General features: G+C 38.2%; 2 protein-coding genes across 7 annotated transcripts in view; both read right to left on the bottom strand.

Annotated features, from left to right (window-relative positions):
• Nucleotides 1-1,613: 1,613 nt before the first annotated feature.
• dynlt5 (dynein light chain Tctex-type family member 5) lies at nt 1,614-5,929 on the bottom strand. 6 transcript variants are annotated; one of them, XM_086204866.1, is made up of 6 exons: nt 5,695-5,929; nt 5,532-5,616; nt 5,296-5,424; nt 4,402-4,493; nt 2,207-2,331; nt 1,614-2,124 (listed from the first exon to the last, which is right to left on the bottom strand). In XM_086204866.1, the coding sequence occupies exons 2-6, from the start codon at nt 5,552-5,554 to the stop codon at nt 1,921-1,923; spliced, it is 573 nt and encodes a 190-aa protein (XP_086060992.1). In that variant the 5' UTR covers nt 5,555-5,616; nt 5,695-5,929; the 3' UTR covers nt 1,614-1,920. The 6 variants fall into 6 exon arrangements, with proteins under 6 accessions (XP_086060992.1, XP_086060990.1, XP_086060991.1 ...); XM_086204864.1 differs by having other exon boundaries at nt 5,552-5,616; nt 5,695-5,928; XM_086204868.1 differs by having other exon boundaries at nt 1,615-2,124; nt 5,557-5,616; nt 5,695-5,927.
• Nucleotides 5,930-6,910: 981 nt separating this feature from the next.
• LOC147261217 (SH3-containing GRB2-like protein 3-interacting protein 1) overlaps nt 6,911-10,790 on the bottom strand; it is a 36,109-nt gene continuing 32,229 nt past the window's right edge. The window contains exons 21-23 of the mRNA XM_086203167.1: nt 10,646-10,710; nt 10,247-10,411; nt 6,911-10,168 (exon numbers count right to left, since the gene is read on the bottom strand). Coding sequence (XP_086059293.1) covers nt 10,146-10,168; nt 10,247-10,411; nt 10,646-10,710 — 253 coding nt within the window. The 3' untranslated portion in view covers nt 6,911-10,145. The remainder of the gene's footprint in view (nt 10,169-10,246; nt 10,412-10,645; nt 10,711-10,790) is intronic.

The following is a 10,790-nucleotide window of genomic DNA, read 5'->3' as shown; positions in this document are numbered from 1 at the left end:
TTTTAACGAGTAACATTTTGTTACCTTGTTCGCCACGTACAAATGAATATGTAATAGATACAGTCATATGCATATGTAAGTGAACAAATACTTGACTAAGATTCCCATTGATCGGTAGAACACATGGATTAAATCTGGTCTGTTATGAGAAGCTTCTGCCAGGAATACAAGTGTGAGAGTGGACCGCCCTTTACCATTAAAAACAAAAACACTGGGTGTTTCAACCAGATTTGCAGATTTAACATTTGACAGATACGTGGGGGAAATTACAAAAGATTTTGACAAAGAATACGCGTCCTCCAAAGAAGGCTGATCTGCTCAAAAAAATAAAAACTTAAGTGAAATAAAATTTGAATTATATTTATCCTAAAGGGTGCAGAACAGATACTGTGATGATATAACTGTATAATACATTTATATTAATAATACTTTCGTATGTACTTGAACTATCCAGTAGTAGCACAATTTTTTTTATTTTCAATTATTTTGTTTCTTCTCAGATACATTTAAGAAAGTAGAGATATCATTGTCAAATGTTGTATGGGTACTTATTGCATATTTACTTATATTTCTATTTATCAAGGGCTAATATTCCACTGAGGCTGCATGTCTATGGGAAATTCAAAATAATTCCAAAGTGATGTATATTTTCTAAGATAGACAACTTAAGATGTAAAAAAACAAACTTTGCAAAATCTAAATATCATGCATTGGATGTACAGGTAGTTGTTTTAAGTAATTCATTGTGAGGAAGACTTTAATACAAAACATCATGGAAATCAATGATATGGGGGATGAGTGAATGACATATTTTTCCCCTACATTTAAATAACAATTTCTTCTTGAATCCACACAAATGGACAAGAATACTGGTAAATGCAGCTCTCTTCTCAGAATCACTGATTAATGTTCCTGATGGTGGCCACACTCTACACTATGTTGCTATGAAGAGAGCTATCATTTCAGTCTGTTGTAGGAGAGATGTCTCTGGTGACCCATTAGGCAATAATCCATGGTCATAAAATCTCTGCAGTTTAGAAATTAAGAGCAATTCTTTCTCCCTAACATTTACAAAACATCCTGTGTGATCCCTCTAATGGCCTGGATTCCATGACATACCGCAAATGACCAGATTTGTTGTGAAAAGATGTTGATTACCTGAGACAACATGCAGCACTTCCTGAGGTTTTACCTGAGGAAGATGGACAGTGACATCATTGGAGCCTCCACATTAAAGGCCTTAACGGACAGATATTTCTATAAGACTCCATGTTTTTATGTGTGAGGTATCTTATTCCAGCATCTGACAGCTCCATGAGATCCCTACTGCTGAGTGTGATGCTGCTGTGGTGTGTAGCACAGGTCCAGACACAAGATCACACAAACACACAAAAGCTGCGTGGCTGTGCATTACTGCGGGCAGTGGTGTACACTTGCAGAGGATCCCAGTGGAGGAGGCTGCTGGGAGAAGAGAGGGCTTTGCCAGATGGTCAGTGCTCAGACTTTGTTAACATCACAACTTTAAATAATCACTGTGACCATTAGTAAACAAAAGGCTGATATCTTTTGGCAGGCAGTGGGGATCCAAACAAGATGACAGATGTGGCTTCAGTTCTGAGCCGTCACTGGGGAGACCAGAATCAGGCCTCAATATCAGAGTGCTGTCAGTTAGGCTGTCGGAGGAGTAACCTCTCAATGCTCTGCTAGATAGAAACATCCCTGTTTCATCAGTGTGAATTGGAACACTTTCAGGGTATAATGTCATTTCATCTTCCATGCCAGCAAAAATTGAAAAAAACAAAAAAAAAGAGTCATTACAAATACTTGTTTTCTCACTCTATATTTGGACAAATCTGCAACATGGGTTGAGAAATAACAGTGAGAACAACACAGAGTCCTTAAAAGCTTAATATCTGAGCCTCACTCAAAGTAAACAGAATAGACAGTTGCAATACCATATAGCGAGCTGTTGGTGAAAGAGTGAGAGGTGAAGGTGTCATTAGTAGCATCCCAAAGACAGCGGCTGCTGATCTGCATGCTCTGTCCGGCAAGCTGGCCGATGTGAACCAGGACAACAATCTTATATCGAGGGATCAGAAGATCTTTTACACGGGCTCGTATCACCTGAAAGAGGCAATGTAAAAGAAACTGAAAACATCAGGAAACTATTGTGACCGGATTTGTAGCGTTCAGAATCACCATTTACCTCACATATGGTTTTTGTCATTTGTCGAGACCATTCTACTTCATACTTCTCCTCTTGGAGGTAACTGGTGAGTACATCCTTCAGTATGTCTGTGACAGCAGGAACAGGGAAGTGTTTGTACGGTCCTGTTGGGGAGGAAAATATAATGATGGAAGGAGTTGGACCTCAAGGGTGTAAAACTATTATGATGCAGTGAGTTTAACTTGAAACATGTCAAAATTAAATCAAAATATTTGCTTGTATGGGCCACTTATATTTTCTGTCTCTATTGACACAGATGCTGTGAAAACATGTGCACCTCTTGGACCATGTGCAAAATATGGTTATTTGATTGAAGGATGCACAATATTGGTTGTTTTGACAGTACTCCTACAACAGATTTGGCTAATATTTACAAATGCTGTTATTACATGGTAACATTTTTTTATGATACTTACATTTACTACATAATGAAAACACATAAACACTGAATTAGAAAAAAATATGTTTCTCCTTATTTCAAATAACACCGGAAAGCCCATAAATCCCATGTTTACCACATTGTTTGCTCATAATGAATAACATAATGAGGAAAAAGTGTGTGTGTGTGTGTGTGTGTGTGTGTGTGTGTGTGTGTGTTGGGGGGGGGGGGGGTTGTTGGACTTGTTTGTCCAACACATCAGAGATGCTTGACTGGATTGGGGATTTTGGAGGCAGGCTGCACGGTGGTGCAGTGGTCAGCACTGTTGGCTCACAGCAAGAAGGTTCCTGGTTTGAGTCCCGGCTCGATCACAGGATCCTTCTGTGTGGAGTTTGCATGTTCTCCCTGTTCCTGTGTGGGTTCTCTCTGGTACTCCAGCTTCCTCCCACAGTCCAAAGACATCAAGAGGGGACGAGGCTGATTGATACTCTAAATTGACTGTAGGTGTGACTGTGAGTGTGAATGGTTGTCTGTCTCTATGTTGGTCCTGTGATGGACTGGTGACCTGTCCAGGGTGAACCCCGCCTCTCACCTGTAGCCACTGGGATAGGCTCCAGCCCCCCGCAACCCTTAACAGGAATAAGCGGAAGAAGATGGATAGATGGATGGATTTTGGAGGCCTAGTCAATACCCTGAATTTATTGTTGTGTACCTCAAACTTTTCAAGAACATTTTTTTTAATGGTGGCTGAGAGGTGCAAATATACTCAAAGAGGAGAAAATCAAACAGTGTAAACACTGGTAAACTAAGAAAACAACTTCACCAATTTTGCACTGCAAAAAGCAAAATGTGTTGCAAAACAACACTATGCAACTAATAAACAAATGTGCTCTAACAACCTAAAGCACTTCTATGAAGCAAAACATATGGAGTAAAAAAAAACAATTGACATAACACACACTGAGTAGAAAGTCCAGCCCCCAAAGCAGAACTATTCCAAGGCTCTACAGGTAGCGTTGAGCAAAAAACTATGAACAGAGACTCGACTAGACACCAAACAAGAGAGTTGGATTTTAAATGGGTTGACAAATTGAAAGAGGAGATTGACAGGCAGATTGGGGCAGCATCCGCAGTGATGCAGGTGCTAAACCAGTCCGTTGTGGTGAAGAGGGAGCTTAGCCAGAAGGAGAGGCTCTCGATTTACCGGTCAGTCTACGTTCCAACCCTCACCAATGGTCATGAGCTTTGGGTAATGACCGAAAGAACAAGATCGCGAATACAAGCGGCTGAAATGAGTTTCCTCCGTAGGGAGGCTGGGCTCTGTTGAAAGATGTCAACAGGGCAACTTGCAATACTTGCAAAGTGGATATTTCATCAAATGGAGGAAGTACTACCAATGTGCAGAAACATTTGTACACACAGCATGCGATAACTTTGAATAAATGTCGCTTTTTTTTTTTAACTACTCTGAAGTGAATCTCAACCCGGCAGCAGCGGCAACGTTAGCATTTCCTCTGCTGTTAATGCTGCAGGTAACTAACCAACTAACACTGCCTATCATGTCAGCGCCACCTCATTATTGGGTTTGTAAGGTCATGTTACTTCTTAGCTAAACAAAGTTTGTACTAATCGACCTGTTTGTTCTCGTTTTTTCCAAATGAGAATCGGTAAGAGAATCAATACTGAACCAAATTGTTAAGCAGAATCGAAAATCGAATCGGAATCGTAAAAATCGTATCAATTCCCAACCCTAGTCATGCAGGTGATTATATCATATTACTAAATGTTAATTCACCCAGCTGGTACGTGTTCTCAGTTTTTAAATCCATCCGTGTGTTTTCGTCTTGATGTCCAAGTTCATCGATGCACGACACTGTACTTAAAGAACTGAAAGACAAGATCGGGATGAAGACACTTTCAGGTACATTCTCTTGTCATGATTAAAGCTCCCCTACACATACATTATGTCACTCTCAAGAAATACTGACGTATACCTGGCATGTCTGCAGAAAAATAATTACAATTACTAGATAAAATCTTACATGACTCCTACTCTTTTCCATCGAAAGTTTTTCATTTCACATTTTTAACAGCTGGACACCACGTGCATGTCGATCAATTGATGGAAACCGCTTATTTCAAACATGTAAAAATCAAGAAAAAAATATATATGAAAAACAAATAAACTAACCATTTACGTGCCCAAAAAAGGAGTAAGAGGTATGAATCTATTTCATCCTACCTTTTTCCCTAACCAGCATATCTATATATTAGCTTCAATTCTTCTTATTTATTAAATTGACGTCTAATTGTTTTTGTAAACACATACATACAATCACTACTTATCATTTTCTTGTGAAATATATCAACTAATTTCTTTCTCATCAACGTATTAACCTTTTTTATCTTATAAAACATATATCAGATAATTAACCAATTGCTTATTTCAAGCTGTTAAAAAATTATCCGTATCATATATACAAAAATGGACTCATCAACTTTCCAAATATCTTCATCTTCCACAATTATGAATACATTTGTATACATAAACGTAATTAATTTCTTATCTTGTGCACACAGGAGGTCGACTTTAAAGTTAACTAGTCTATATCTATGTAAGTTTATTTAGTTTTGAATATCAAGTGAGTGGCCGCTGGAAGATAAAGCTGGGGTATCGGGGTGTACTTACTCCTTGGTCCGGCCATCCTTGCCTCTGACTCCGTGGCTTCCATTTGAGGACGCCTTGGCCGTCTTTTTGTCTCTCCTTTGAGACTTGTCCTTAAACACATCAGACATGGCAGCTTCCTCCTCCTGAACCCTTAAATACATTAATATTATATCTAAAAACATGCAGCAGCTACTTGCAAACACTTTAAAGTATCTCGTATCTCCACATTCTCTAAATTTAAGTCCGAATACACGCACAAAGGTGGAAGGTGGCTAACCATACATGATGGAAACAGCTAGCTGTTAGAGGCGTGCGTCGACAGATTGTTGGGCGTAGCGCCAGCTGCAAATATTGAAGTTCATCAGAAAAATCAGGTCAACCACGTGTAATATTAGAGAGTAAAACTTAAAACGCTCGTACCAATTTCATGAAGTCTTCAACCGAGCAGAGAGACGTCAGCTGTGTTGAGCTTGGTGTCGCCATGACAACCGCCATGACTAAAGAGACATTAAGTGGCATTTTGCAGTCTCACTTCTTCTCTCCTTACATTGTTTTAAGTTAATACTGTAGTTTCTTCAGAAAAGATGAACAAGTCTCTGTGGTTGCTTTTGTCATCTTTAAGTCTACAACGGTACCTGGGCTAAACAGGGCATTTAAAGGCTCTGGACTCTTGAAGAAACTTGTAACATCATCTGAAGATATGACTGACAAGTTTTGCTCTGAAAACCGCATTGAAAACATTTCTGGCTCTACCATGTCATGTAATTCACTGCTACAATGGAAAACACATCTCCATGAATACACGTTATTGACATAATTAAAATCTTCTACGCGCAGTAATTTGTCCACATTTGGATACATGCATCAGGCCAGCACTAGGTTTCACCAAGTTTTAGGAGTGTATTCTTTACGCCTGTGACTTGTCAAAGTAACTTTGTCACAGCAGTCATTTTGTCACGACATAATCAGTGAACAAGGGTGCAACGAATGCAGTTACTGAAAGCTCTGTGCCTGGATTGTACCTGATTTTACTCACTATTGCTGTGAACAGACTAAAGTTAATGCAAGTAAATGCTCTATTTTGTCCTAAGAAATGGTGTTTAGCATGAGTTTCACTAACATTTTCTATATTTTGTAAGGCTCCATCGATAGGTCATAACATGGTGTTTGCGCTTGTCACTGAGATGCATAATTTGTCATCAGTATAAGACTGTTAACCATCACATTTTTATCAGCCTGCGTGTTCTTTCTTGTCATACAGCACATGGAACTTGAGTCTAAATGAACACGAGTTTCACACCACTGGGCCCATTTTATAGATGTTCTGGTGTTGTGGATCAGCTGTCCTTTTTGAATGGGTCCAGTGTCAAAACTGATCTCTGATCCTCAGCCTACAAGATTACTACGTGGACATAAATCCTCTGGGACTCAGGCAAAATTGACGAACACTCCTCATCCAGTTGAAGTATCAATATTCAAAAGCATCCACAGTACAACAATTGAAATCAAGTTGTACGTCTTTTACAAGAACATTTTCAAAACTGTTAGAAAAACACCACGAGAAGCTCAATATTGGGGACATTATGCTCGTATACTTCATACAAATGAGAGAGACGTCTCTTATTTCCTCTTATTTATTACCAAGTAAAGGTATTATATTATGATTCTTTTCATATATTTACTTTCAAAATCTTTGGATGGGAAATTTACATGAAATGTTTGCATATTTTGTGTCTAAAAGAAAGTAAAAGAAATACAGCCAAAAATGTGTAAAAATAAAATAAAAATCTCACAGAAGTCCACAGAAATAAGGCAAAGAAAAAACAAGCATTAACAGAATTTTTTTTTTAACTATTTCTGTTCTTATTTAATCCACTAAACCCAAAGATGTTTTTATTTTTTTCTGAAGCCCAATATCAACTCAATGAGATATTACAGTCAACATGTGATGTTTAAACACATGGAGAATAAAGCCATGATGACATATTTTGTCAATGAAGTTGAAGGTTTTTCCTGTGTGCAAGTCAAACACAGGATGATGTCACAGCTACAGCAGTTAGTGGGAATATTCATGAATACATGCCAAATGCTTTGACAATGAGTTCCTCAACAATTAGCAAGACAGGCAAGTGAAGGCAGAACGTCTCCTCTTGTTGATACAATAATAACACGCATTGTGACCTTAGTGACATGGATATTGTATTGAAACAACTGGTGATGGACAAATGCAGATTTCATGCGGCACCATTTGGAGTGATTCATCAACTTCAGTTTTGTACAGGAGACCCACACATGTAAAACAAGAGAATTGTGTAACCTAACACCTCATGAGTGTTGACATCAATAAACCAAGAGACGATCATGGACACTTCCATATGCCCAGAGAAATATTTGCTTTGTATCTACACTTTTTACACTTAAGTCTTTAAATATTGCTATTAGAAAATTATTTAGTCAACATAATGGATAAGGAAGAGAACTAAACAGCAGGGACATATATAGTCATCTTTTTGTCACTTTGGGATGTCCGCCGATAATCCTCATCAACATCTCTCCTCAAAAATCAAGCAGCGTTAACGGTGGTGTCAGCCAGGTCCCTCGGTATTCCTCCTCTTCACCACAATATGGCACTCACATTGTCTTTTCTACCTAACATCTTAAGGCCCACAGTAAATGTCCCAAACTGGGCTTTGCACACACCCATATGGGGCAACGTAATGTCTTTATCCTGTCGAACAAACAGCTGAAACTGCAAATATGTGTCCCTCACATGTCCCTTTAACGGTAAAATGCCATCAAAAGGCTGCGTATATAAAAGTCTGGCAGCATCAACTGGGCTTCACAGATGACGAGGGTTTTTTGGGTTTCTTTTTTACAAGCACATGAATTTTGTAAAGAAATTATTAACACATAGATCAGAGCAAATTTAAGTATTCATGTCCAAAAAATTCCATTGTATAAATACAGAAAATAACAACCTCTGCTCTATGTTTTCAGCCAACCAGAAAACAGGGGGTGATTGCTAATTGCTTGTAGAATTACCCTTACATTGATACAGGGAACCACATATCTACATTTTGTTATAAAACTAAAGTTTTTTTGGCCCTCTGAGGGAGCTGAAACAAGGACTGGATACAACGTTGTTATTTCACTGCCTTAAAAACCTTTACATTTTTTTATTTTTATGAGCAGATTTTGTTGCAACATTCACTTGGGTTGACATCCTTTTAGCCAACTTTTGACGGAAACAAGCAACTCCAAAGCAGCTAAAAGCAGTGTGTTGCTTTGCTGTTTGCCATGTGGTGGCATCCAATGTTTTGTTTGTTTGTTTGTTTCCTTTTTTGGGGGGTTAAAAACATATGAGACTTGGATTTGGCCAAATAAGTACCATTTTGTGGCATGAAACTTTGAAACATCACAGGACTGTAGTTAGTGGAAATTTCATCACTTCATGCAATCCCTTCCTATTGGAATTTGTTACTGAAACCATTCTGAAAAAATTGATAACAGCAGTTTAAATGAAAGCAGAGCACCTGAATTCAGGAGAATAAATGGTGATATTAATTTTCCCTTTAGAAAATGGGCATTTAAAGGGTTACAATTCTGAAAATGAATGAATTCAGTGCTGATACGATCAGGGCTGGAGTTGTTTAAACAAAACCCTGAAAAACTGTATTATGTTCCCTTTTTATAGCAGTTTAATGACAGGGACAATATTGTTTTCAAAGAGTAGGAACATTTTTGAAGAATCTCACGCTGTTGAATAAAGAAAAATTAATCAAAATCGATGTTGTTGCTAATCAATAACAGGCAGTGATAACTACCCAAAACAATTTACTTAGTGTGCTTAGTTTTGTGTGTATTTTTCATGCAAAGAAACAGAGGCTTTATGTGAAGAAAATGGCATTGCGAGGTTTAAAAATCTTAAAATGATCAATATTTGGTAGTTATAATCAGGGCGGAAGGTGGTTACAACAAAACAAAGTTGAAAATTGTATTCATGAAAAGTTTTTATGGAGGGCGCATTTTTGTCCTTTAAGGGTAAACGTTTTTATTCAGCTCATGGGGGTCAAAAATGTAATAATAAACACGAAAATGAATTAATTTTCCAAATTCAATAATTTCCTGCATTTTAATAATTTCTCCACAAACTATGATGTATGTGCTTCCAAAAAAAAAAAAGAAAAAAAGCACTTTCTCTGCTCAAAATGTCCTATGATGCACTTAGCATTAAGGGACGACTCTAATCCCCATATAAAAGCACCTTCAGCTTAGTAACTGACCAGTCACCCTTTTAGACAGACGGACTGGGCTCTACACTTACAGACGGGGCTCTACAGTGACACACAAATTCTGCTCAGACACAAATATTGAACACATGGCTGGAAAAAAAATCTGATTTGTGGTGGCAGTATAAATCAGATATCACCAAGTAACCTGTTACTTATTGGAATACATCTGCACATCCTATTATACATATTTTTGTACATTTTCCACCTTGTTGTTTTTATATTATATAATCTATCATCTTTTACAGTGCATCTGCAATGAAAGGAACTGGAATGAGTAAGGCTGCGACACTGTCTGAATCCAAAATTATGATTAACAGGATCAAGGAGTCAAGGTTTTCTGATTTTTACTCCATCTAAGCCCACAAGAAAGTCCAAGTGTGCAACTATTTATTGTATTGACTTGCATAAACTCAGCAGCAGTCAGCCTACTGAATAATATCAGTTGTATAAGTTATATCTCAACCAATAAGCCTTAAGGTTACTAAAGATAACTTTTAAAATGCACTACATGTGGGATTATCAATTTTCTTCACAGTAAAATGCCATAGATTCTTCTGGTTCCATTCACAAACAGGTCCGCTAATTATCAGCCAAGTACTTCCCTGTGAAGTCAAAGTGTTTTAGTTTAGTAGAATAGTACAGTTTGATCAACAATGAGCAGGCCATGCACTCAAACTGACCTGCAGCAAATCTTTTCTTGATCAGAGATAGCCGGTAGCCGCTCCCGAGCAGCTGGATGTCACATCCTGACAGAGTGCTTCCCTCGCTGGTGAAATGGACTGCCAGCTGAGAGGGTTTACAGGGACCTTCTGTCATCTGGAACCGGCCCAGAAGAGCCCCTACTCCTGCACAACACACACAGCATTGATGTTAGTTTTTGGAACATGGTTGAAGCGGGGTTAATGAAAAACAGGACAATGATAATAGAGACTGAAATCTCAAGAGCCAGACATGCACACAGAGGGGAGAAGGGTGTCTATCTTCTTGTTCTTCTTGTCTGTCTCTGGGGAGGACAAAAAAAAGAGTGTGTTTCCCAAAAAGTCAGCGTGTTCCTTTAAAAAACAAAAATGCATACTTGCCTCCATTTTCGGAGCGATGAGAGAGATTGGGGATCTTCCACTGTATTGTCTGCTGCTCTGGATTCCTTTACGTGAAATAATACCACATCACAAAAGACATATTAATGTCTGAAACACATCAAGTCAAGCAAAAGATTACAGGACC

Source organism: Aulostomus chinensis, chromosome 5, assembly GCF_037954235.1.
Source record: "Aulostomus chinensis isolate RoL2024-O1b breed Wild chromosome 5, RoL_Achi_v1.0, whole genome shotgun sequence".
NCBI classification, from domain to species: Eukaryota; Metazoa; Chordata; class Actinopteri; order Syngnathiformes; family Aulostomidae; genus Aulostomus; species Aulostomus chinensis.
The sequence above is the reverse complement of the archived record's forward strand: the minus strand, read 5'-3'. Positions and strand labels throughout refer to the sequence as shown.